This window comes from Arvicanthis niloticus, chromosome 1, assembly GCF_011762505.2.
Source record: "Arvicanthis niloticus isolate mArvNil1 chromosome 1, mArvNil1.pat.X, whole genome shotgun sequence".
NCBI classification, from domain to species: domain Eukaryota; kingdom Metazoa; phylum Chordata; class Mammalia; order Rodentia; family Muridae; genus Arvicanthis; species Arvicanthis niloticus.
Window position 1 is genome coordinate 130,775,050 of NC_047658.1, and position 27,788 is coordinate 130,802,837.

The 27,788-nt window shown below is 46.6% G+C and overlaps 1 protein-coding gene across 1 annotated transcript; it reads left to right on the forward strand.

The window, feature by feature from the left end:
- The first annotated feature begins 200 nt into the window (after window positions 1-200).
- Window positions 201-25,991, forward strand: Klf9 (KLF transcription factor 9). Its single transcript, XM_034500143.2, has 2 exons — window positions 201-1,565; window positions 22,559-25,991. Exons 1-2 carry the CDS (start codon window positions 1,061-1,063, stop codon window positions 22,786-22,788), a joined length of 735 nt encoding a protein of 244 aa, XP_034356034.1. The 5' UTR covers window positions 201-1,060; the 3' UTR covers window positions 22,789-25,991.
- The last annotated feature ends 1,797 nt before the right edge of the window (window positions 25,992-27,788 follow it).

A 27,788-nucleotide genomic window follows, 5' to 3' on the forward strand; every position in this document is an offset into this window, starting at 1 on the left:
TGATTGGCTGAGCCAATGCCAGTGACATCAACCAACTTACTTTTGATTGGAAGGCTGGTTGCTGGGACTGTAGCGTTTGCGGGAAGTCATTTAACTGTTTGTGGGCTGGGAACCCGAAGGTGAAATTTTGTTTCGTCCCTAGGGATGGGTGTAACTGCCTAGGGGAGATGCGTTCCCAAGCCACGCCAGCTGGCACGTGGGCCGGGAGGCGTGGGCGCGCGCGCGGTCTGGGCGGCATCTGCGGGGATGCGCAGCCGCTGGTTGCCGGGCTCCGAGCAGTTTCCCTTTTAAATGTCAGCGTTCGGGGCTGGAGGGGCAGCACGCGGCGGCGGAACGGAACGGTCGGATTGGCCGCGCGCCGTAGTTCTAGACGCACCTCTCCACCGAAGGGCCCTTCTGACTGGCAGGGGGAGAAAGTAAACAGAGTTGAATCACCCTCCCCACTGGCCAATTGGAGGGGGCCTGGATTGTGACGTGATGGGATTCTGCGAAATTGTTACTGAGCTGGAGAATGCCGGAGCGGCGCGGCGCGGCAGGACCAGGGGCTCGGCGGCCGTCGGCGGACGCGGGAAGAAGTGTCTTGTAGGCGCGGCGCCCCACTCAGCCCCGGCCCCCCTCGTCCGCGTACTCGGCTGATGCCCCGGGGCGTCAGCTCGGCGGAGAGGCGGTCGAGGGCGTGCGCCTGGCTCGCAGTTGGCTTTCCCCGTGACTCGGACACGTTTGCAGTCGAATAAACTTGCGACCGCCACGTGTGGCATCTCTCCAAGGAACCGGCTCAGGAGGAGGGCGCGCCCATCGTGGGATCGCGCGGGGCGCCGGGCAGGGCGGCGGCGACAGCGGCGGAGCCGGCCGCGGCTGCTGCGTGCGGAGGCGCTGCCGGTTACGTAAAGATGAGGGGCTGAGGTCGCCTCGGCGCTCCCGCGAGTCGCAAGCTCCCGCGCCCCCGCCCCCTCGGCCGCGCCGCACCGCGCTCGTCGTCCGAGGCCAGGGCAGGGCTAGCCGAAGCTCCGCAACCACCGTCAAGTTTGGCCGCACCGCCCGGGCTGCCGTCGCCCGCACCATGTCCGCGGCCGCCTACATGGACTTCGTGGCTGCCCAGTGTCTGGTTTCCATTTCCAACCGCGCCGCCGTGCCGGAGCACGGGGGCGCTCCGGACGCCGAGCGGCTGCGACTACCTGAGCGCGAGGTGACCAAGGAACACGGTGACCCGGGGGACACCTGGAAGGATTATTGCACACTGGTCACCATCGCCAAGAGCCTGTTGGACCTGAACAAATACCGACCCATCCAGACCCCCTCGGTGTGCAGCGACAGTCTGGAGAGTCCCGATGAGGATATAGGATCCGACAGCGACGTGACCACCGAATCTGGGTCGAGTCCTTCCCACAGCCCGGAGGAGAGACAGGATTCTGGCAGCGCGCCCAGCCCGCTCTCCCTCCTCCACTCTGGAGTGGCTTCGAAGGGGAAACACGCCTCCGAAAAGAGGCACAAGTGCCCCTACAGTGGCTGTGGGAAAGTCTATGGAAAATCCTCCCATCTTAAAGCCCATTACAGAGTGCATACAGGTTAGCGGCGTCGCCTCTTCCCCTACTCCGGGCTTAGCTAACCTTTGGCTGGCGGGTGTTTCTGGGCGCCCAGGACACCGCACTCGGCCTAGAGGCTGCAAACATTTTGGAGAAGATGCTGCTTAACTCTTGCACTCTCTCCTTACTTGGCCCCAACCTTTAGAAGCCACCCGACCACCCCCCACCCCCACCCGACTGCAGCGCTAAGCAAGTGGCTTGCGTGGCTCGGCCTGGAGCCGGCCCGCCCCTCCCTTACCCGCCCCGCCCCCGCGACTCCGTACCCCGCTGTTGCGGGGCCGCCCCACCTGGGGAGACGGTGCCCGCAGGGTAGTCAGATGGCGCAGCTTTTATTCCTTTCCCTGGTGTGGTTGCGGCGGAGGGGTCGGCATGGGGGGGCGGTGGGGAGAGAAGCCGCACTCTGCGAGAATCCTTTTAGGGATGACTAAGGACACATTTAGCTGGATGGCGGGCTACTTTTCAGGGCTTGCCAAGGTGGTTTTAAATTTGGCTAAGAGTCCCCTGAGAGGTTTAAAATAAAACTGCTTCAGGCTGCAGGGGAGACTGATGAAGGAATGGATGGTGGATTAACTTCTTGACTAGTTAGCTTTCCTAAGAAACGTGATTCAGTGCTGATCTGTTCCCTTGTGACTTATTTGGTCTCATGCCTGAAGCCTAAGGAAAGAGGTGTGGTCTTTGCTGGAGTTCAAGGCCTCTGGGATGAATGTGAGGGCGTTTCTGTTAGCTGGAGGCCAAGCAGCACACCAATGTGGCTGTAAAGCCATATGCTGTATGGAACGGGCTTTAGGGGCTTAGAAGGACGCTGGTCAGCCAGCTCTGGTGGTTCTAGTTAAACATGCATAGGAAAAGGTGAAAAGCGTTCACAAATGGAGAAGTGTTGTGGTCAGCTAGGTCGTTTGAAATTGTTATTATGATCAGGCAATGGGCCTTACCGTGTCCTGAGACAGCATGTTCCAGAGGTGGTTGGCATTGTGTACAAAGGTGTTGAGGGTTTTGGTGTGATGTTTGGTATTTTGTAGAAGAGGTCCTGAACCTTTGGTTTCAAAATGATACTCGTTGGGATTTTCGGTTTTGTTTGCTTTTGAAAAGACAATGTAGCCACCTCTCCTTCTTATATCCTTCTCTTGAAGGCGGCTGCCTGCACCAGAATAAATCTTAAATTTCCTAGTAATAATGAAAAACTAGCTGCTGTTTGGGACCCACGTCTAGGTTGCCATATGAAACAGCACCTTTGTAAGTTTGAATCTATAAACCAGTCAGACAGGCCTGTACCCTCAGTGGGGGGGTGTGACCTTTAGTAGGGCTCTGGGAGGGTGAACAGTGGTATATTAACTCAGCGTGTTCCTCTCCACAGCTGTTGGGCGGGCCTGGCCATGTCAGCCATGTTCCCAGGATTCAGTGGCTCACATGGACACCCCCTGCCACCTTGAGCAAAGGCATTTTCTCCTTCAGGAGGGCTGCCCAGTGAATGGTGCAGGTGGGGAGGCCCGCAGTGCCTTCTGGGGCTCAGCAGAAGATACCCAGCATTCTGGGCCATTTCGGCTGAGTGCTTTTCTCGGGCATTTATAGAAATGGCTGCTCATGTGTGCGTGCATGCGTGCTGCTCTTTAATTCTCCATAAGGCACGTCAGCTCAGCTGTTTCAGGAGAACCTTTCACACGGATCACAGTGGAAAAGGAAATGAAGTAAATGTTCTTTCCCATTTTAAAATGCTACAGTCATTCCTTTAGCTCTAGTGGTGTGGTGATTTCAGGGGTCTTTATTTATGTTTTGGGGGGGTTGGGGATGGGGGTGTGGGACTCAGAACTGCTAGTGTGGACAAAATCGTCAGCCTGTACAGATAATGACCAAAGTGTTTTGGTGAGGAGGTACATGCCAAGTTGAGTTTTGGGGCACTTCGTTCTCAGACAGCTTCAGATCATGGTTGGGTGGGGCAAGCAGCTTCCTGATTTTCTCTCTGCTGGTTCTTAAATCTAGAAGGTGCTTAGAGACAGCCTTGGATCATCTGCATTCCGTGAAAATCTTAAGTCCCTGCCACACCCCCGTGCTTAGCGCTGTTCCACACAGTCCCTCGAGAAGCCCTCCTGTTTGCTCACTTCCTTATAGAGTCTTGTACAGCTCTGCTTCCATAAACTGGCAGCTTTAGAAGTTGAATCATTTCAATTTTTTTTCTTTAATTCATGAAGTGCCTTCCATGATGTCCCAAGGAAGGACATAGTGCAGGTGGCTGACCTAGGCTCCGGCTTTACCTCTCTATTTTCCTGAGACCCTACAGCACGTCTTTGTAATTTGGGGCTTGCAAACCGGAGTCCTGCTGCAGAATTTGCTTTGCAGATTTGTTTGCTGTGGACAGCACAGAGTTTATAAAAATTTCATTAGTTACCAGCATCTAAAAATCAGGATTCTGGCATGAGTCCAGATGTCTAGCTTTTCTGGAAAGATCTGGCAAATAATGGGCCAGGAGCCTTGCCTAGCAACAATTGGTTTGAACTACTTTTTATCAGGTGGACCTCATTTGTTTCTTTTTTATTTTTGGTTTTTAGAGACAGTGCCTTGCTATAGAGCCAAGCTGAACTTGAATGTGAGAAGCTTCCCCCACCCACAGCCCCTAAATGCTAAGGTTTCAGGCATGTGCACCAGACTTACACTTTTTCTTTGGATTCTCAGAGTGTCTTGGAGAAGGGACTGGCCTAGCATCCTTCAGTTTTGGAATAGAATCTTTGTCTCCACCCCCATCCCCACCCACCCCCGCTCCCCAGGACTATCCATTCCAGGCATTTCTAATTTGGTTGACGAGCTACCTTCCAAGGTAGTCAGCTTCTTTCACTATTCTCTGTGGCTTTGGAGTCACTGTCCAAGGAAACTCTAGTGTTATTAGAAATGTGATCTGGCCAATGTGGTAGCACATGCCTTTAATACTGGCACTCAGATGAATCTCTCTGAGTTCAAGGCCAGCCTAGTCTACATAGCAAGCTGCTACAGGCCTGCCAGGGTTATATAGTGAGACCCTGTCTCAAACGAAGAAGTGAGATATGAAGCCACTTAGAGGGGCTGCAGATGCTCAGTGGCATGCCCAAGATCCTGGGTTCAATTCTTGCCACCCGAACAAAAACCCAGGGATCCTAGATTTCAGGGCTAGAGCCAGCTCTGGCTGTGACCCCAAACCCTAGACTTCGAGGCCTTAGTGGCTGAAGTGTTGTCACCTGGTCCTTTTGATCACTTTTTATGAGTACAAGGAAACCAACCCTGTGTTCTGGTCCTTAAGGGGGGGGCGTACTCTTTGCCACAGTGTTAATGGGATAAGATTTCATAAACTTGCATCCTTTCCCCAAGATGCGTTTCCGGCTAAACCGGACTGAGTGTGTGGGTGTGGGTGGGGGGGTGACTTGCCTATGGAACTATTTCTCCACTATTTTCCCATTCTATGTCCCCTAAAGAGACTTGAGATGATGTTTTTCTACAAATGCCCACCCTTATACTCTATGGTGTCTAAACCCTGAGAGCAGGACTTCTTGAGCTACTTAGGGATTGTACCCCTTTAGAAGGCTACAGATCATTCTAATACATACCTAAGACTGTTTTCATCTTTCAAAGAACCAATTTTTGCCCACCTGGAGAAGATGTTAACCCACCTGCCCTCTCCAGTGGGAATGTCTAGATCCATTTTCAAGTGCCCTGTGTGGAGAAATATCAATGAATTATAGAGAGGTGAGTGCAGAGCCATATGCAGCTTCCCACTGAGAAGATAGGTCACTGAGTTTGTTGGGTTCTTAAGGACTTGCTTGTGAATTGCAGACAAGGTATACTTCTTTGCATTATTTGGCCCAGCATTTTGCATTATTTGGCCCAGCAGAAATCTCCCTTCGAGATGGAGACCCACCCTGGTGGCTCTTGTTTGTCCCTAGTCTGGAAGAGAAGGACCCGTTGAGTGAAGGAGCCCTCCTTCATCTCTTAGTTGCCCCATCTCTCTGCCCTAGCACTGACAAAGCAGAGTGGCCTTGGGAGCTTCAAAAGCTGGCAGGGATCCCTGCTTCACAGCATGAGATTCAAGTGGGGTACAATTACAAAACACGTGGTTGTTGTTTCCCTGGTTTCCCTCTCAGCGGAGTGTGGGTGGGCCCAGGGTTGGAGGAGGGAGGCACCGGAGGAAGCAGAGCCCTCTGGATGGTAGCATCCCATTGCTACCATTCAGACACAGTGCTATAACGGGAGGCAACAGTGGACTGTTGGACCCCATCCCTGTCTCAGTTGTTGATGCTTAGCCCAAAAAACCAGTCATTCTGCAGCATCTGTGGGAAACTCTCTAAGTGAACTTCCCAGGGAGAAACATCATAGGGCATACTGGGAGAGTGGCTGACAATGATCTTCCCTAATAAGTTCATTGAGAGGAAAAAAAAGGGCAGATGATTTTTCGTGCTCTTTCAGCAGGCCCTAAAACCACAGGACTGTAGCTGTGCTGGGAGCCAGCTTCCCAGCCCATCAGCTTGGTTTCTGGATGCCTTCATTAGCATTGTTGGTATTGAAAAACAACACCCAGGCTTGTTGAGTTTCTTAGTCTGGTTTTTATTTTCTCTCTTTCTTGCCTTATCTATTCTCAGGGTTGGGGGAGCTAGCTTACAGCTAGAAACCTCCCCCACATCACCCTCCCACCCTGCCTTAGTGTTTCTCCAGAAAGCCCAGCGCCCACGGAGGAGCGTAAATTAATGCCTAGTAATTGGTACAAAGGCACTTTCTGTTTCTATGCAACACACGCAAAAGGGAGAGAGAGAGAGAGAAAAGAAAAAAAAAGAAAAAAAAAAAAAAAGAACCCACAGATGTTAAAAAGGGAAAGAGAGATCCTCCCAGCAGTGGTCTTGGGTAATCCTGGCTCCCAGTCCACCCCACTTTTTGTTGGAAGTTAGTCACAGGCCTAAGCCTAGTGCACTTGGTGGTGGTAGTTATTGGTCTAAAAAGAATAGACCTTGGAGGTTGGGAGTGACCTTGAAAGGTCATCTCATCCATCATTTTGTCTATAAAAGAGCATGTGCCCACCCCCTGTGATGGGCTTGTTCTGCGGAAGCATTTGGAGGAACTTGGGAGGTTTGGAGGCACATTGCCAGGATACAAAAGCCCTCTAACCTTCGCTAGCATGTGACTCTGAGCTTCTGGAATCTTCTAGTGCCTGTAGTTTTCAGGAGAAAATGTTAAAAGCCAGTGGCTTTCAGCTAGCGGCGCCCCCCCCCCCCCCCCCCCAGCTCTCGAGGCTTTGAATCTGTGATTAACAAGGTTTTATTTATATTGTTGTTTTAAATCTGTGCCTGCAATGCTGCTTAGAGGAATTAATCAGGTAAAGGGGCTTGGTGGAGTGGCCCAGCCTCTTTCCTTTGATCCCAGCCAACTTCACAGCTCCAGGTGAAGCTCAGAGAGAGAGAGTCTTTGCTTTCCTTCCCTGGAAGGCCATGAGTTATTATTTGTCTTGTCTTGGCCTCAAGTAGCCTCCTCAAGTAAGTGGGGGACTGGGACTGGCAGTGATGTTGAGAGAATGGAGCCCTCACCAGCGTAGGGAGGAACTTTTTTTTTTTTTTTTTTTTTTTAAATTTCTTGAGTATTTCTGGACATTCATTTCCACTTGTTCCTAAACACACGTGTTTGTGAGGTATGCCTTCAAGCCCCTTTTTGTCTCAGCTACCCACTTTTCCCAGGAGCACTGAACTTTGGAAGTCTGTGGTAAGAATTGAGAATCTGGACCTGGAATCCAAAGGTTCCCACTTCATCATCCCAGGCCAGAGCTACTGGGTCTTTGAGTGAGTGAATGTATTTTCTGGAATTGGGGGGGGGTGGGGGGGGTGGAACCTGGATGGTATAGCACTATGTCTCAGGTCCCTGAATTTATTTTTAAAATGAGATTGAGAATGATCACGACTCTGAACAGGAGAGTGGAATTCGTCCCTGACTGACCAGATTGAGTCCTTTGAAAACAGTGAGGAAGTTGTTTAAATAGATGAGAATAAAACCATGGAAGCTTATACCATACAAAATTAATGACTGGGTTTTGAAATTCAGACAGTGCATTGTCGCGTCTTGAGTGATGTTCAGACAAGTTTTGGAACCTCCCTCGTAATGGAAGTGAATGAATAGCTCTGAGAGCTGGAGCCACTGGGTAGGTAGGCATGGGGATGTGACTAACCTGGGAATGATAGACATTTTATTTTTAATAATGTGAAGGTGTGTGTCTGCCTGTAGGTATGTGCACATTAGTGCACATGCCAGCAGAGGCCAGTGTGTCCAATCCTTTGGAGAGGGAGTTACATAGCTTGTTTCGAGCCACTTGCTGTGGATGCTGGGAACGGAACTAAGGTCCTCTGGAAGAGCAGTAAGTGCTCCTAACCACTAAGCCATTTCTCCAGCCCAGACGCTAGACAGGTTAAAATGAAAGGCCTTGTACAGATCATTGTGGCTCAGAAAAATGGGAGAAAGGTGGGGGAACTTCACCATCTGCCCTGTCTAGGGGTCAGCTCTGCTAAGATTGCAGTTAGTGAAGCAGAGGCCCTGGCTCATCAGAGTGGTGACCTCTTAGGAGCTATATCCAAAGTAAGGGGCTTCCGGAAGAGCCTTTACCTTCAGCCAGGAGACAGGGGTACCATGATGGGAGCACGGGCCTTTAGCATACTCTGCACAGGCCTGCACAGGCCTAACCTAACCCTGAGTCCCTAACTCTTCATCAAAAAGACTCAGGCAAAGCTTTTATCTCCCTGAACCTCAAGTTTCTCACCTGTCAAATGGGGTTCCATAATTATATATTCATGAAGTTATGAGGCTACATTCAGATGAGTCACTTAAAAGCATGCTAACCTTATGCTGGGTATTACTACAATTAAAAAATTATAGATATAGAGATATAGAGATATATAGAGATAGATATATAGATATAGATATATCTCCATCCCAGACATCCTCAAGAGTCAGAATTTTTGTTTAAAATTCTAGGTGGACTCAGAATCATCAGATGATGCTGAGCAGCTGTGACAGGTGAAGCTGTGTTAGATGCTGGCTATCAGATTGAACATGTAGTATGTCTCAGGACCTGAGCTAAGTGGCCTACATGTGTTTCATTTAAACATCAATCCCGTGAGATAGAAACGTGCTCTTTTTCTTCTTTAATGGGAGAAAGCGGACTAGGTAGTTAACCTAGTCTAAGATTAGGCTGGGATATTCCTACTGTTTCTAGGTCTAAGTTGTATGTGTGGGCTCTTGAGTGGCTTTTTCCCAGTGAGAAGAGATTCTGTATTTATTCTTATGGCTCTTTTGGGTCTGGCCCTAAGCCACCATCTTAAGTTGACTTCTTTGTGTCCCAGCTCTGATGTGGTGAAGATGGTTTTCATGAGCCTTGGTTAGGAAAGTCAACAAGAATAACCCTGTCACCTGGAGCCATTTCCTTCCAAACAGTTTTTTTTTTTTTTTTTTTTTTTTTTAAAAACAACAATCTGTCATTATTGTTTCTATTTGCTCTGTTTGCTTTTGTTTTTTGAGACATTGTCTGTCTGTAGAGCTCATGCCAGCCTGAAACTCTGTCATCTAGGCTGTCTTTCTGCCTCAGCTTCCAGACTGCTGAGATCTCAGGCCTGTGCCACTACACCTGCCAGGGGCTGGGTTTGGGATCCATAAATAGGTTGCAAGCAAGAAAGTCCAGACTTGGACTTGCTTAATAGAAAACAGCCTCCGAGCTGGGCGTTGTGTCTCACACCTATAATCCCAACACTTATAGGCTTAGGCTTGAGACGATTGTCACGTGTTAGAGGGCATCCTAGGCTACTTAGCAAAACTTAAAAAAAAAAAAAAAATTGATTAAAAATAGAGCTCCAGGTTCAGGAGTTGATGAATGCAGACACTCAGTGCCCCCTGTCTCTATGGCTTTGCCACCCTCTTGCTGGCTCTGGCTTCATTCAGGAGCAAGCTGTCTCTGAATGGTACTAAAATGGCTGCCAAGCAACACCAGACTCACTTCCTGCCAATTCAGCAAAGCCCCACAGAAAGACTACTTCCCATTCCTAATGATTCCAGCAAACAACCCAGGCTGAAAGCCATTAAGTCTGTGTTCCTTATGAAAATAGTCACTGTGGCAGGACTGGGTTCCAGTACATCCAAGACTCTCAAGTCTAAAGGTGTGGGCTCAGAGGAAGGACTGGTTGCAAGGGGAAACTAGGTGCACTGTTTCTTACCAATAGAAGAGATCGAGTCCAGACAAGGCAAATCGAACAGCGATGTCCACTTACGCATGCAAGCAGGATGTGCCAAAGAGCAGCATCTAATTTTCTCTGCTCTCCTGAACTTAGCAGAAAAGATAGGCCGTGAGCAAATGGACAGAAAGGACCCGGCAGAGAACAGGTGATTTCAACATATTTTACAAGCACTCACACGCTCACAGGCCCTCCTGAGGAGATGATCTGGGAACCAAGACCAGACGTTTCACATGGGACAAGTTTTATCAGCAGTGGTGTGATCTTCAGGGGATGTGATCTGCAGGGTTTTCACACCATCTTCACTCCATATCATCTAACTCAGTGCTTTGAGAGATGAAATGAATCACGTTTATGTGAGCATTTATTATTTCAGGTGCTATTTAATAGAGGTCTGTGTAAAGACGAGCCATTTATATGGTGGTTTCTACTGAGATTCCAAAATCTTTTCAGTGTGCACAGTACTCAACAGAAACACCATGAAACGGAAAATAGAGAACACACCCCCCCCCCCCCAACACACACACACACATCAAAGTGACTTAAATTCCTGGGCTGCCGTAATTCCATTGTAGTTTTTGTATCATTACAGTTTCAAAGACAATAGCAGAATAAAGCCGGGCATGAAGTACACACCTCTAATCTGAGCATTTGGGGAAGGCTAGGCAGGAGGAATGAATTCTGAGAGCATCCAAGGCCAGCCTGGGCCACTTGTTCAGATCTGGTAGTGGGGCATGAGAGGGGGGCCGCTTCATGTTGGGAGAGCTCAGACCTGTCCTTCATAGTTTCTGGTGATGAACACTGAGCCAGGAGAATCTCTGACTCATTTTGTTGCAGGAATGAGTGGTTCAGTGGAAGTAAGTCTCTGCTACCACAGTCATACCTTGGTACCAGCAATGGGAAGTCCCCAGAGGGGAAGCTGGAGATAAATGATGGCATAGCATTGCCTGTCTGTCACTTTTAGTCCTCATCTGTCACAGCCTAGCTAGTTGGTAAGAGTGGGCATAGTTAATAAGACCCCAGTACCCTCCCACCCTCCATTTCTGCTGTTGAAGGAAAGCTCTATCTTGTCAGTATAAGAGCTCTTAGTCACTTCTCTATTTAGGGTCAGTGAGTTTTTAAAGATAGGATTCTGCAGCCACACTGGCCTCAGACTCATGGTGATCTTTCTGCCTCAGCCTCCCAAGTGCTGGAATTATAGTAATGGCTTGTTAACGCATTAAATTGTATTATCTTTCTGAGGTAAAGCTCCAAACAGCCACGCTAATTTGGGATCCCTTGCTTTCTTTCCCTGAGTGATATCTGGAATAGCAAGCTCACAGGTTGCTCTGGCGTCATGAAGGGTGGTCGTCCAGTAGAAAGCCTTCCTGAAGCTTGGTGGTCTCCACTGGCTGCCACACACCCACTAAATGCCACATCCGATGCTGAAGAGTGAGGTTCTGGGCACTGTGACATTGTTTTCCTCTGGTGATACTTAGTCCTTTCACAGCCCATTTTGAAAGGAGGAAACCCCGGTCTGCATAGAGGCTTGTCCCACTTGCCCACAACAGTCTAGCTTCTCAGGTGCCGTTCCAGTAGGACCTTCCTAACCTGGGCTTCCACAAGTTTCACTTGTGGTCTGGTAAGGCTGGGAGATGACAGCCTTTCCTGAGCACTTCCTGGTCTGACTTTCAAAGGAAATAAAGAGCTCTGGCGCTCCCTAGAGACCTGTAACATCTGCACAGACTCGGTTACTGTTCTGCAAACCCCATTCAGATCTCATAAGCCCATCGTAGGTTGAAAATAATGGAGGGAGAAGAGAAGACCCATGTAAACCACAAAACTCAGCAGCCCGGCCCACTATGGACTGTAGGGCTTTGACCGTGATGGTGGCTGGCTTCGTGCCCAGGAAAAGATCAAAATTCCAAGTACAGTCTGTACCGAGGCCTGTTGCTTCTGTGCTTTTCACAAAGATGACCAAGCAGAGGTTGGGGCCATGTGCACAACACGGTCTTGGAGGTGCTAGCAAATCCAGACAGAGTAAGCTTAAGTTGCCTGCATAGCCTTTTGTTTATTGAGACAGGGCTTCATGTAGCCCAGGCTAGTCTTAAATTTATTAGGCTACCAAGGATGACTTTGAACTTTATCCTCCTACCTCAGGCTCTCAGTCAGGTATTGGAATGTCAGATGTGTGCTACAGCTCCTGGCTTGGTATTCTATCTACATTAAAAACAAACAAAAACAAATCGAAATAATGCAAAGCCCCCAAAGAAACATCACTTAGAAATGAAAGTTGGGGGCTTGGGGGTGGCCACTTAACCGCCTTAAAAATGAATGTGTCCTGCCCCCACCCCAGGCAATGCATATGGAAAGAAAGGCCAGGAAGACAGAGTGCAACCCCACCCCCACCCCCAAGCATGAAAGGTTCTTCAGTTCAAGCCTTGGCTAGTTTCTCATGTCTCTTATCTCTGTGTGGACACAACTGAAGCAAGCATTTGAAGTTAGCTTTAAACTGTTGTGCAGTGTCTGTGGGCAAATCATCTGCCCCTTAAGCTAGCTGCTGCTCCCGAAACCTGACCAGTTAGAAAGCTCCATGATAGGTGCTTCCAGCTCCAAAACTCTGACTAACTTAAACAATGCCTTCTAGTGAAGTGTATCAAGAGGCAGCCCTTTCTTGTGTTAAAATATACACATATGAGGTTTATAGTTTGCCTCTGCATTGGTTTTAGAATTTCTGAGATGAGGCCACGAGACTCAGCTGCTCAGCTGCTACTGTGCTGAGTACCTGAAGCCTCGAGAACCTTGTCTGTTATCTTTCCTTGGAGTTTCTGGGGGCCTATGTGTTTCTCACAGATCTATTGAGTGTGGGGTTCATGCAAGCAGTAGCAGGCAGGTTTATCCCACAGATACCAACTGGCTGGCATGAAGTATGCCCTGGGACAGATCTGTTTCCTTTTAAGAACCTACACTGGTGCACAAGCTGCTTTTCTTCCCATAGGGACCCGAAGGCAACATCTCACATCAAAGCAACACAGCAAATGTAAAAATGTTGAAACCACCAAGGCTACAGGAGAGAGATGGAGCAGGTGGTACTTGGATGAGTGGCTGGGGGGTGGGGGTGGGGGTGGGGTTGGGGGTGGGGGTGGGGGTGCAGGATTGTTCCTTCAGAGGCTGCCAGGCATCCTCCTTACTCCTTCAGAACATCTTTGGATGTGGCAGTACCTCTGGTGAGCAGGAGGCTTATCCTGTCTTGATTTTTGAGTCCAGGGTTGACGGAAACGATTTATGAAGAGGAAGGTGGAATTCTGTCTAGGATGTTCACAAATTGTGCTATGTTGGATTTGCACTTGAGAACACTGGAGAATGGAGGTGCTTGCTCTGCCCTGCAGATCCACTATGGGTGGAGGGAAGGTGGCAGTGGACAGCCAGGGACATGAGCAGGTCTTTGTGGGACCCACCACATCAAGCACTATGATTGAGGTTGTGTTCTTGGACTGACCCTCTTCCTGGGAAGGATGGCAGTAGTTGGACAGCCCTGCTAATGCAGGGCATAACACACCACTCAGGAGGAGGGGTGCCTTTGGTCTGTTCTTGTTAGGGCTGTTTCTAGGTCATTAAAAAGGAGAAGGGGTGAGAAGACAGATGTAGATCCTGAACGGTTTTTCACTTTCTAATGAGTTGTTTGAGTCGGAAACAGCAACTTCTTCTTTCTTGTCTTCAACACCTAGAGTACCCACTAATTCCTCCATAGAAAGTACACATCTCTGCTCCCACAGAACACATTGTTTGTCTTGGGTGGGTTTTTGTTTTGTTTTAAGACATCTCATCATATGGTTCTCCCTGGCTGTCCTAGAGTTCACTCTACAAGCTGGCCTTAGATTCCTAAATCCACCTGGCTTTTTTTTTTCTTTTGGTTTAATTTTTTTATTTTATAATTTAAAAAAAATCTTTTTCCATAATAATAATAATTTACTTATTTTTATTCACTTTACATCACAATTGCACCCCCTTCCTTCTCTTCTCCCGCACTTAGAACTCCGCCCCCCTCCCTTCTTCAGCCTTTACTGGAGCCTGTTGCTTCTGCACTTTCACAAAGATGACTGAGCAGAGCTATTGAAGGCCAGGGGCCGTGTCCACTCCAATGTCTTGGAGGTGCTAGTGAATCCAGAGGGAGTAAGCTTAAGGTGCATAGCTTTTGTTAGAGAACCCAAGTGAAGACCAAGGTGCACATCAACAAGAGTTTTACTATGTAGCCTAGCCTGGCCTCAAACTGTCCTCCCGTCTCAGCTACACAAATGCTGATTTATGGGCGTGTACCACCCAGAGCAGCCTTGGGATGCTTGATAATCTGTGGAATCACTGATGCTCAAATGCACCATTACTTTCAGTAAGTTTATATATTCACATAAGAACATATTAGTTTTTGAAACAGTGCCTTCACCTAACTCAGTCTGGCCTTGAATTTACTGGGAAAACCAGAACGGCTTTAGATTTGTGCCTCCTGTTATAGTTTACAAAATGCTAAGGGGCGTGGGTATGTGTCACTGGGCTCATCTCTTTTGAATATTAGATAACTATCTCTCACGTCTGTGTATCTCCGTCGGCATCTGGACAGGAGAGCACTGGAGAATGGAGACGGTTGCCCCTTTTCTGCCTCTGCTGACCTCAAGCGCTCTAGGTCGCCCTTTAAAGATGAGCTTGAATTTCTGACCTTGCTGCCCCTGTCTCCGAGATGCTGAGAGTACAAGTGTGTATTTGGTTTATGTGGTTCTGGAGGTCAAGCCCTAGGGTTTGTGCTTGCTGAACAAGCAGACAGGTGTTCTTCTACCAAGTGAGCCTCGTCACACCCCTGGCTTCTTCCTCTTTCTTCTTCCTTCCTTCCTTTCTTCCTTCCTTCCCTTTCTTTCCTTCCCTCCTCCCCCTCTCCCTTTCCTTCTTTCTCTCTCTCTCTCTCTCTACTTCCTTCCTTCCTTCCTTCCTTCCTTCATTTTTCTTTTTGTGATAGTGTCTCACTAAGTAGCTCAAATTGACCTCAAACTCAACGGTGGTATTCTTGCCTCAGTATCCCAAGTACTGGAACTATAGGGGTGTGTGTGTGTGTGTGTGTGTGTGTGTGTGTGTGTGTGTGTGTGGTGTTTTGTTTTGAGACAGGGTCTCACTATGTAGTCCAAGTAAGCTTTGAATTTATGGCTATCTTCCTATGTCAGCGTCCTGGGCATTGGGCTTATAGGTCTTCACCACCATGCCTAGTTACTCTCAACATTAATATCATTTTAAAATTTATTCTTGTCTCATACAATGCATCCCAGTCCCTGTCTGTCTGTCTGTCTGTCTGTCTGTCTATTTACCTATTTTGAGATGGGGACTCTTTATACATCCCTACCTGTCCTGGAACTCATTATGTAGACCAGGCTGGCCTTGGAGATTGGCCTATGTCTCACTGAACCTGGAGCTCACCAACTCAGCTAGACTGCTAGCTAAGGAGCTTCAGAGCCTCTTATCGACTCCTTCCCAGTGCTGGATTTTATGTGCAAATTGCTATTCCCAGGTTTTTTGTTTTGTTTAAGCATGTGTGCTGAGATAGAACTCAGGTCTTCATGTTTACACAGCAAGTAGTTTACTATCTACCTATTACACAGGGATATGCACTAGCTTGTGTGTGTGTGTGTGTGTGTCTTATCAAAGCCAGGACCTTGCACATGCTAAGCTCTCAGGATATTGTTATATATTTTTTAAATTTAAAAATTTTTGATATCATGATGTAATTACATTTCTCCCTTCCCTTTCCTCCCTTCAAGCCCTCTCATGCATCCTTCCCACTGTCCTTTAAATTCACAGCCTCTGCTTTCACGAATTGTGTGTGTGTGTGTGTATATATATATATATGTATATAATATATATATATATATTATACTATATTATATATAGTATATACATATATGTGTGTGCATTTATATGCAATACATGATATTTCTACATATAACCTGTTTAGTCTGTATAATGTTATCTGTATGTATGTTTTCAGGGCTGACCATTTGGCCCTGGGAAACAAATTGGTGTGCTCTTTCCTGGGGGATTCCATCTGTCCCATTCTCAGCTTTCCTCAGTTGCCTATAGTCATTTGTGTAGCGTCTTGCTAATTTATTAAATGTATAAGTATTGTGTGTATAGTGTGTGGGGGGGTGGGACACAAGACATCTCTTAGGAGTTGGCTTTCTTCTTTGAATACGTTGCAGATAGAGTCCCCTATGTTGTTTCCACACCCTGCACACTGTGGGCAAGCTGGTCCTCCAGCTGTAAGTGGTTCTTTTGTCTGTACTCCCATCTTTATGGGAACATGGCGACTACAGATGTGCACTGCTGCGTCCATCTTTTTTTTTTTTTTTTTTTTACTAGGTTCTGGAGACCAAATTTGGGTAGCCAGTCTTGCATATCAAGCAATGTTACTGGCTGAGCCAACTGCCAGCCCCCTGCTGTTTGATTTGCAAGTGTTGTTAATTGTATTATAGATTTTTTTAATCTTTATCATATGCTGCAATTTCATGAACTCATTGCTCAAGTTCTTAAGTTTCATAAAGTTTTATAATGTGTATGAAGTTGCACAGATACATATTGCCATGTAGAATCTGAGGCAGGGGGATGGTAAACTTGAGGCCAGACTAGATTACAGCTAGAAAGACCCTGTCTTAAAGACAAAAACTAAGAAGAAAAATCCTTAAAAAGTAAAAAGTGTAGGACAGGATTGCAGATTTTTTTGCCTGATGTTCCTGTTATTATGAAGAAATATATGTAGTCACCGGTTTGAAATATTTCATTTACCATGTCCAAAATCTCTCAGAGTCTTAGGTTTACCGTGTACTCAATCCCAATGGTTTCTTGGGTTTGTTTTCAGTTCTGCTCTGTTGCTGAGCCGGTGCCTCACAATCTTAATTAGTATAGCTTTGATAATACATTTTAATAAGTCGTCTTGCAATTACTGCTCTGCAGAGTTTTCCTGGCAAGCCAGGCATGTTTATTCTTCCAAATGAACTTCAGAAATTGGTCAAGTTTAAGAAAAAGAAATTCTTACAGCACGTGTGAATGTCATGGATGTGTTTGTGCCAAACTGTGGTACTTCCACCCCCAGGCTTCACCCTTCGAGGAGATGAGAACTATTCCATTATGTGTTTTCTTTCATTCATCTGGTTTCGTTGTGAAGGTCCTGAGTCTTCATTTTTAGGCCTGTCCTGAGAGTTCCTGATCAGATCATAACAAAGCCCTGGCTTCTGCTTTCAGAATTTATATGGGAGGGGGCTGGAGAGATGGCTATTCATCATGTAATAGCTGAGAAACTGGGAGAAAAGAGGGCCCAGGGTCCCAATATGCTCTCCTAGGACGTCCTGTGGGTAACCTAACTTCCCCATGAGGCTCCGTTTTCCTAGCCGACCTACCCCCTCTCAACAGCACCATTAGCTGGGGACCAAGCCTTCAACACAGAAGCCTCAGAGAGGCGTTTGAGATCAGGTCCATCAGGACTAATTGCTAGTAGCTGGGAAATTTCTTCTCAGATGTAGACCTCTTGTGACAGTAGTTGGATGGCACAGCTGGGCCTGTCTCATGCCATGGTGGGACAGGGAGCATTCCAGAGGCCTGGTTGTCTCCACAGAGCGAGCCTGTTACTCATGCTATGCCAAATTCAGTAGCTTCTTTGGTCAAGTTTATTTTATATTCTGAAGCCTCTGTCAGAAAGAGGTGCTTAGCCTGTGCTGCCCTGGGCAGGAGTGCAATGTAAATAATGAGAATTCAGAAGCTTGGGCTGTGAGCAGCTCTGCACCAGTAAGGCAGAGTTTATTGTGTTGTTGCCTCTGGGTGTGTTTTCCTGAGAAGGCCAGAAACTGCTCTCTAGCACAAGCCTGCTTTTCCCCTATGGGAATAGTAACTCTCATTAACACTGCAGACTGGGCTAAAAGATTCTCTGACTGATGCTTGCCTTGCCATGAATGACATGGAGAAGGTTGGCCATTGCCCTTTGACCTCAGCACTGAGCTGAAAGAGTGGACCTGACTTAGTTTCCCCCTCAGAATGGAACTGTGACAGAACAGCTCACAGTTGCTCTACCTTCTTCCCTTCTCTTAGGAAGATCTCTGTCCCCTTCAGCCCTGAGCATGATTTTCCAGTCTCCCACTCCTCTGGTTTTTTGTTGTTGTTGTTTGTTTGTTTGTTTGTTTGTTTTTTGAGATAGGGTCTTGTTAGATAATATAGGCTTATCTCACTCGTGGCAAACCTCCTGCCTCAGCATCCTCAGAGTCAGGGTTGCAGGTTTGCCCACCATACTGGGCTTCTGTTTTACACTTTCTTAGGTGTGTGCCTTGTGTCACTTTGTCAATGACACCTTGTGTTTGCCATTCACATATCATCATATATCTCATAATAGGTCCTGTGCCCATTCTCACTGGGATGAAGGGAAGCAAACAATAGATCCCCACACAAAGTCAGGCCTGCATATCCACCACTGGCTGGCGTTGAGTTTGCATGGCTGTCAGAACTGTGGACTTCACCACACCCTAGAATTGAGTTAGCCATGAATCCTGAATTCATCCCACTTTCTCTGCCATGAGGCGCTCTTCTCTTGTTCTTAACCATTTGGTCTTGGCTCAGGCCAGATTTGGCTCGTAGGCTGTAGGTTGTAGGCTCTGCCTGATGCTTTTCCAAAGTACTCCATATGGCTCAAGCCCGCTGTTTACAACAGCAGCTTTGTTAACGGCTGACGGACTGTCAGCTCTGGTGTACAAGTTAAATGAATCCAACATAGGCTCTTCCTGGCTCTGGGCTAGCTCTGGACTCTGGGCTAGCCTTTCTCTTTTCTCTGAAACACACAGGGATGAGGAAGCTCCCCAGTGACAACACCTGATTTTAGGAGCAATGGGAACAATCACAGCCAGTGACTGGCCATAAATTAGATCGGAAGTGAGTCCTGTGAGAATGAACCCTAAGTACCCTTAAAATTCTCTCTCTGTATGTCAGTGTAAGCATGAAGAATGTTCCTGTGTCCCACAGCTGACTTGCCCTTTGTGACACGCTTCACTGGGACACTTATTATAGAAGCCATCTTCGAAATGAGGGAAGTCCCTTTCTCCTTGGCATCTCGGCCAACAGAATGGCCCTTGGGGTCCATTTTTCCCTGGATCCAGATAGGGATATTGGGATTAACCCCTCCCTTTCCAACTTAGATGATTCATAACCAGTGAGTAGCTAACCGTATGGTACACTGCCAAGAAAACCACTTCACTAGCAAGCTCTGGAAGAACAAAGCTTTGCTTGAGGCCTCATCGTTTTCCTGAGCAGTGAACAGAGGCTCCAAGGGTAAAAGCAAGAGCTTCTGTCTCTGTTGCTTGCAGCCTATTTTATGGATTCTGTCATATTTTCCCATTATATAAATTATGAATTATATTATATATAATATATGTGTGTATTCACACATATATATTTTTGAAGATAGGATTAACACTCTGTAGCCCAGGCTGCCATGAACTCTAAATTCTGCCTCAATCTCCTGGCTGCTGGGATCCCGGGCCCAGCTTGATTTTTATTGTGTCTCTGTTGGTATTACATTTTTAATACACCATTGTTTAGAAAAATATTTTCCTTTAGGTTGTCTTTTTGGGGTTAAAAAGGACTGCTGCAGGCTAACCATAACAGTTAGAAGTCTGCTCCACTGACCTAACTTCTGGGGTGGTTTTGGTCAATATTAATGGTCTGGAAACACACACACACAGAGGCACAAACACATACCCACCCCTACACACTTGGCCCTGTCTGTGGATTTGAGGTCAGTTGATTCAATCAAATACAGATTTTAAAAAAAAAAAAAATTCAGGAAGAATGTGTTTCTGCTAAACATGTATTGACTGTTCTCCTTGCCATTAGTCCCTAAACAATGAAATATAACAACTATTTAAGTAGCCTAGAGATCAGTTAGAGTATATTCAATGTGCTTATGATATATGGAAATATAAAATATACAATTTTATACAAGGGACTTGAAAGTCTCTAGATTATGGTATCCCTGTGTAGGCAGGGGTCTTGGAGCCCATCCTCCACTGATACTGGACACCCACTAAATGCGTAGCATAACAAGTAACACAAAAGTCACATAGGCTATTATTTTCCTTGCCATAAGAAATTCAGTCATAGAGAGTCGTTACAATCTGAAATTCAGCTTATGCTCAAAGATCTGCTGAAGTGGGTGCCAGCTTCTTGTTCAGCAGGAGTAATATGTTTTAGCCCCCGACTTTGTTGGATTGTTCGGTGCAGGCTTTCTGGCTGCCTTTCTTCTTGCTCCTCCCCTCCCCCCTCGGGAACTCTCTGTGCAGTGTCTCTCTCTCTCTCTCTCTCCTGGCTCTCTGCCCTCCTTCTGTGCTTGGCTCCAGCTGTTCTTGCTGTGAGGATTTAGTCCTAAGCTTGCACGTAGCCTTGCTTTCACCCAGCATAATTTCCCTCAAGACCAAGTAGGCTGCACAGTGTTAGACCTGGGCATAGAAAACACCACATGTATAGATTCCTGCAGTGCTGGACAGTTCCCTGGCCTGGCTCCATTAGTTGTGCATCTCATTGGTGCAGGTGAAGAGGGGAGAGAGTGACTCTGCGATGACTCAGATGCATCGAGCTGGACAGTTCCCAGCCTCTGCAGTGTCTTTCCAGCTGCCAGCAAGTCTGGGACAGGAGCGAGAAAAGGATCGATCGCTCCTCACAGCTACCAAAGACATGTCTGCAGAGTTCTGTGGAAACAGGAGCCTGTGTGTCGTGTCGTGTGTGTGTGTGTGTGTGTGTGTGTGTGTGTGTGTGTGTGTGTGTGTAGCAGCTGTTTTGGGCTGTGCTTGGAACAGAGTGAAGGGCAGGCAGGTGATTCCCAGAGCAAGGTGATGACAGCAACTGAGGTCTGTATGTCAGCACAGTCTGATTTTGTGCTGGTAAGTGTCCTTCTTGGGTGATGACATAGTCCCATCCTCCTGGCTGGCATCTTGGGGTGTGTGTGTGCCAGGGGTGGGGTGGGGTATCTTACAAGAGCATGTCTTCCAGATGGGACTTAGCTGCATTCTAAGTGTATGACACACAGTATGGTGTGACTCCAACCAAGGAAAGCAGTCAGACCCAGGAGAGATGTGGGAAGAGTGCCAAGTCTTCCTGACCCACTAGAGGCAGAACAGCTGAGCAGCTAGGAGCCCAGGGCTTGACATTAGGCAGTAAACTCATGGCTCTGCTCTTTAATGGTATGTTCCCCAGCAAGTAACCTAACCCTCCAAGTCTCCATTTTCTCAACGGTTTGAAGGCCAGTCTGGACTCTTGAGAAGCCAGTGGAACAGTGAATGGGTAGTCCTAGCTCTCTCCCTGCACTTAAGGGAAGGAACATGGAGGTTTGTGAGTCATGTAATCTGAGGAAGAGATGGCTAGAGTAAGCTGAGATGGCTGGGTCCTGAGACGCTATGACTTGGAAGATGGCTTTGCAGGAGGGTACAGTTCACAGCAATGGATGAGTCTGCATAACTTATCCTCAAGCCCTGCCAGGCTGCCTCCCCAGGTAGTGGCTACAGTCCTGGGGAGGGCTAAGGGAAATGCCTGTTGTTGGGAGCCAGGGTGGCCTCTCAGTCCTCTCCTTTCATCTCTGCAATGCCAGGAAATGTAGCAAAGGTCTTGGCCTTTGGCCTGATCTGACGATCTCATGAAACCAGCAATTGCATAGGATAAAATTAGAAGGAGGAGGAGGAGGAGGAGGAGGAGGAGGAGGAGGAGGAGGAGGAGGAGGAGGAGGAGGAGGAGGAGGAGGAGGAGGAGGAGGAGGAGGAGGAGGAGGAGGAGGAGGAGGAAGAGGAAAAGGCTTCTGAGTGATCATTGGATACAAAGTACCAAGCTGCTTGTTTAGAGGATTCTCAGCAATTTCCCATTGCTTAGCATGCCAGGGCTGCCGGGAGGAACCACAGACATCCTCTGGGAGTCTGGGAACTCACTAAAGTCTCTCTCAGGATAGCTGCTTCTCACTGTGCTCTCATGTCCCTGTCCTGTTCCCCTCTTATAAGGACACCAGTCATGGGATGAAGGTCCACCTCCCAGTGACCTCATTTCATTCCCATAGTGGGGAATTTAGGGACCAAGCCCCTTTCCACTCCAGGATTCTCAGGTGCAAAGTTCTAAACTAAAACGTGAATGTGCAGGCTGCTGAGATGGCCGAGCAGATAGCCCTTGCCCTATAAGTCTTGTGAGCGGAGTTCAATCCCAAAGCCCCTGTAAAAAACGGAAGACGAGACCTGGCTCCACAAACTTGTCCTCTGACCTCCATGTGAGTGTCAAGACACACATGCCCATGTGCACACACATATAATCTTGATTTTTAAAAATTCAAGTATTTGCATAGGATGAATGTATCTCTATTGCCTACGGTATCTAATATGGTGTAAATGTTGTACACGCCATCACGAAGAAGGTGACAGTAAAAGCATCAGTACATGTGACACTTTTTCCTTTCCAAATATTTTTCCATCCATGATTAACTGAATCCAGATATGGACCTCATGGTTAGGCAGGACAACTATAAAGCCACATTCTGAGATGTGTGTACTGGGGGGGGTGGGGGGGGAGAGTAGGACGTTAGCTGAAAGTTGGGGGAGCTGGGAAGAACTATAACATGAGAAACTCATGACAAAGAGTTTATCCTTTGCGTCCTAGGGACTGTCACCCATAGGTGGTCTTCAGAATGTTTTTGACATACCCTTTCAACTGTGTTATGTCTTGCTTTCCTTCTCTTAGGTGAACGGCCCTTTCCCTGCACGTGGCCAGATTGCCTTAAAAAGTTCTCGCGCTCGGATGAGCTGACCCGCCACTACCGGACCCACACTGGCGAGAAGCAGTTCCGCTGCCCGCTGTGTGAGAAGAGATTCATGAGGAGTGATCACCTCACCAAGCATGCCCGGCGTCACACCGAGTTCCACCCCAGCATGATCAAGAGATCAAAAAAGGCTCTTGCCAGCCCCTTGTGAGGTGCTCCTCATGGCAGCCAGGCAGAGATGGTCCCCAGAAGGACAGAGCTCCCAGGAAACAGACAGACACATGGAAATCTGCCAGAGCAGAGGCGCGCTGGCCACAGGAGATCACTGCTCTTTGGTCAATATTCTGATACTCTCCCTGCACTGTTTCCAAAAAGCACACGGTAGTCTAAGATCAAAGTCAACATTTGGTCCCCTTGCAGAGGCAACTCTGAACCGTCTCTGACTGTTGGAGGGCAGACAAATAAATGCTTTTGGTATTTTCTCCTTTGTTTTGGGGGGTGGGGGGAGGGGGCAAGGCCAAAACTCGGGGTAGGAGTTTGAAGATTCAGACTGGTGTACATATGTCTGACTGGGTGAGTTGACCCCTGGCCTCCCACAGTGACTCTGGATTCTTGATGCTTGCTGACTCTCAGAATTGTTTTTTCTTCTCTTTTAATGTAACGACCAGTGTGCTTCAGTTTGTTTAGCAGAACCACTCTCTTGAATCACATTTAACTTTTGAAATTTAAAAAAAAAAAAAAAAAAACAACCCTCCATAGCACAGCTGTCTTTTATGCAAGCAAGAGCACACTACTCCAGCATGATCTGTCATCTAAAGACTTCAAAACAAAACAAAACAAAAAAAGTTACTTATAGTCAATGGATAAGCAGAGTCCGAATTTACACTAATCAAGACAGACCTTCGAGGGGGTCATGATAAGTCCGGAACTTTCAAACCTTGCTTCGTATGAATCGTACTATCTGAACATAAACTGCACTTTTATTTTCTAATACCGAGGGTGAATACGGCAAATACATGCTTTGAGGGTAGAAGCCGACATTCTGTTTGGCACCACGTTATAATCTGCTTATTTTACAGTATACACATTTCCCTGAGAACCCACGGCAGAGATGTGAAGGCAGAATGTATGGAGCACATGCTGAGGAGGGCGAGGAGGGGGGGGGAGTGCTTTAAAGATACAAAAAAATGAGCAAACAATTTTAACTTCATGAATTTGTTTGAATTTCCCCACGCTTTCAGACAACGCCATTGTGTTCCACTCATGGGACTAGGACAGCGAGAGCGTTTGGCTCTGTGTCGCGTTAGTTGATAAATGGGTGTATAGCCATCACCAGGCCTGGAAATATGCCCCCTTTTGGTGGGGGGTGGTGTTTCTTGGGTCTCCTTTTTGTGTCCCTATGAAATTCCCACTATGAGGTGCAAGAGTTATATCAGTAGAAAGGGAGCTGAAATAGAAAAAAAAAAAAGTTTGCCCCTGTAAGTAGTAAGTATCCAGAGAAGGAAGACGCCATAATGATTTCAGAGGCAACTGTGCAGAACAGTCCCTTCTGGTGAACATAGGTCAAAGAAACATGTGAATGGCATCACATCGCCAACTGTCTGCATCAGTAGCCCTGCCACTACTTAACTTGTATCTAGGTGTCTACACAATGGCCTGAACCACTATATCCATCCTTTGCCATCTACTGAAAAACTTAATTTTGGCTTTTACATGGCCAGAAAAACAAACTCAGTTTTCATAGTTTTAAAAAAAAAAACAAACAAACAAAAAAATGAAAACAAAAACCTCATTTGAGGGGAGTCAGCAGTGATCATGGGGAAATGTTTACATTTTTTCCTTCAGAAATACCACTTTCTGATGATTTTATCTGATATTTAAAACAGGGAGCTATGGTGCACTCTAGTTTACCCATGTGCCGCACATGGTGTGTAAACTCGGGGTTCCCACCTGCAGCGAGCTCCACATTTCACCCAGCGCATGCCCACCCCCATCTCGCCGTGGGTGCTCCTGCAGTGGGCACAGGGCACAGCTGACTCCGACTTCCAATACGACAGCCATCACTAGCGCAGTGTTTTCTGTTTAACCAACGTAGTTGTATCAGTAGTTCTCTCAGAACTGCTTTTAACATTAGGGACTGGGAGCAGTCCGTGAGCTAAAAAGGAAAGTGTTTTCTCACGAGAAAACATGTCAGGAAAAATAAAGAACACTTTCTACCTCTGTTTCAGATTTTGAAACGCTTATTTTAAACCAAATTTTAATTTCTGTGTCCAAAATAAGTTTTAAGGACATCTGTTCTTCCATATGAAATAGGTTAGGCTGCCTGTTTCTCCCAAGCTCATGGGAAGGCTGTGCATAGGGTACTCTGAGCGCTGCCTTTTAGTGAGTGAGGAGTTTGGGGTTGCCTAGCAACTTGCTAACTTGTATAAACTCAGCTTTCCCTCACAGAAAGAAATGAAGGAAAACCAAGTCAGTGAAAGACAATCTTTATTGTTTCAGGAGTAAATCTGTATGTGGCTTTTGTCAAACACTTAAATGGATATAAACGCAGCAACTTGTTTTAAAAGATGCACAATTTACTTCCCGGAAGAGTTGCTACTTGCCTTTTCAAGTTGTCGACAGACACACATTTGATATTCTCTTAGATGTTATAGTAACGTAACGTATAAACTCAAGGCTTTTTATTCTTTGTGATAAGTCCTGTTTTACGACGTCAGAAAACAGGAACCAGCATTCTAATTAGATTTACTACATGGAGATATGGTTCAAATAGGACTACTAGAGTTCATTGAACACTAAAACTATGAAACAATTACTTTTTATATTAAAAAGACCATGGATTTAACTTATAAAAATCCAAATGCAGGATAGTAATTTTTGTTTACTTTTTTAACCAAACTGAATTTTTTGAAAGACTATCGCAGGTGTTCAAAAGAGAAAGAAGCCGTTTTATCTAATACTGTAAGTAGATGTCATTCATGGAAAATATACTAGTTCTAGAGTTAAGATATCTCCTCTCCTTGGTTAGGGAAGAAGAAAGCCCTTCACCATTGTGGAATGACACCCTGGCTTTAAGCTCCACATCACGCTTCTTTTGAGAATTATATTTGGTAGTTACAATTACAGAAACCAATTAGTTTGTCAGTTCGCAGATAGATTTAGCACAGTACTCATCACTCTGGGTAGATTAAGATGTTCCTTCACAGCGGATGAATGGTCTGTAACACTGTAAGATACTGATCTTTACAACTGTTTAATCAGTTTTATTTTTGTACAGTATTAGTGACCTAAGTTATTTTGCTGTCCCGTTTTTTGTAAATCAAATGAAATTATAAAAGAGGATTCTGACCGTAGGTATTTTGTACATATGTATATATGTTGTCCAAATAAAAATAATAAATGATAAAGATTAAATCGTTCCAGCCATTACATTCTTCCATAGGGGCACATTTCACTCGGAGGGAAGTTGCTCTATTAACCTGTATTTGCAGAATCTCGTGACAAGTGCAGAGGTGACTTAGCCCTGTGTCTTTCAGTATGTGCCATGTTTGGATAAATGTGTGTGTATTTACTCTTCACAGACCTCCCTGGGGTACAGAGAATAGCAGCCACTGTATGATGTTGGAGGGGAAGATTTACGTTTTGAGGTAACTCAATGCGCTAGGGATGGATCAGAGAATGTTAAAGGCTTGGGCTGAGCTGCTGTGATTGGTTAAGAGCACAGAAGCAGGTGTTCAAAGCCAGGCAAGGCATGGCAAGCAAAGTCTGTGTGTGCGCATGCGCGTGCGTGCTCGCTCAGGCAAGGCATTGCAAAGTGTGTGTGCACGCGCGCATGTGCGTTCGCACATGTGAATTGTGTAATGCTAGCTGCTGTTTATTAAGCGCTCATGCATAGTGACCATGATACTAAGTGTTTAGGTTTCCTCTCAATCCTTACAGCAGCTCTGTGTGGTTTTGTTATCCCTGCGTTTTTTGATGAGGAAACTGATGGCCAAATAATTTGGCAAGAGAAACGTAAGTAGTATAGACAGTCCAGGTTGAGTTCCCCTATCCAAAATGCTTGGGACCAGGAGGCTTTTGCATTTCAGAGGTTTATTTTGGATTCTAGATTATTTGTATATGCTTAAGTATTATCTGTATATATGTCTTATGGAGACACCCCACCCATCAAAACGTAATTCAAGTATATTTATATTTTGCACTGTTGGAAACTGATCTCGGGGCCTTGTCATGATAGGGTTGTGTTTTTAGCCCTTTTAAAAATGTTTATTTATTGTTTTAAGACAGAGTCACTAACTTGCCCAGGCTGGCCTTGAACTTGGGCCTCCTGCCTCCCAGGCCTGGTTAACTAACTAGCTTTCTCCTTTTCTTTCTGTTCCTGAAAAGGAGCCTCTCCCTCCCTTTACTGCACCACCCCCACCCCATTTCTTTTCACTCAACAAAGCTTCACTATGTAGCAGAGGCTCCTTAGGAATGGGCCATGTGGCCCAGCCTGGCCTTGAACTCTCAATGCTCCTGCCTTAGCCTCTCTAATGCTAGACTTAGGCTGTGCTACTGCATTCAACACAAAATTTGCCTTTGTTCCAAACACAACTTTAAAAGATGCCCCGAAGCTGTGTGTATATGTGCTTTGACTGCAAAGTCAGATGTGGCATTTTCAACCAGAGGAATCCTGTTGGCATTCAAGGTTTCAGATCCCAGAGCACTTTGGATTTAAAGGTTTGGGATGTTCAACTGTTGTAGAAAACTGCTGAGTCACTCCCTCTTTCTGTGCCTCTGTCAGAGATGGTCGTAATTCACCGCTCACTTGACTGAACACCATGAATTACTGTCTGTGTGGATGTAGAGTGAAACAATAGACCAGGTCCCTACAGTCAAATTTGCATGAGATTGGAGGAAAACATTATGAACAAGGAAATAAATTATCCAATGACCTGAGATAAGCCTGATAGTGACAGTGCCGGGAGTGGCCGAAGCGTGAGGTGGGGAAGCCTCCTTTATAAAGAAGGTTCAAAGATGGTCTCTCCAAGGTCGCTAAGCATTTCAGCTGAGACATATAGGAGCCAACATACATAGATGTGGCAGGAGTCTGGGGCAACTTGGGATGTGATCAGCATTTTCGAGGACTTGGAGGAGGGCTGGCTGCATATGAACAGAAGATGAGAAAGGTGAGGCCCAGAGGAAGGTTCAGAGGCAGTGTGTGTTCAAGTC

Excerpts from the sequence above, each read along its gene's own strand:
- Klf9 (XM_034500143.2), top strand. The coding sequence starts at position 1,061 with ATGTCCGCGGCCGCCTACATGGACTTCGTGGCTGCCCAGTGTCTGGTT. Across the intron at positions 1,566-22,558 it reads CCATTACAGAGTGCATACAG|GTGAACGGCCCTTTCCCTGC; the intron begins GTTAGCGGCGTC and ends TCCTTCTCTTAG.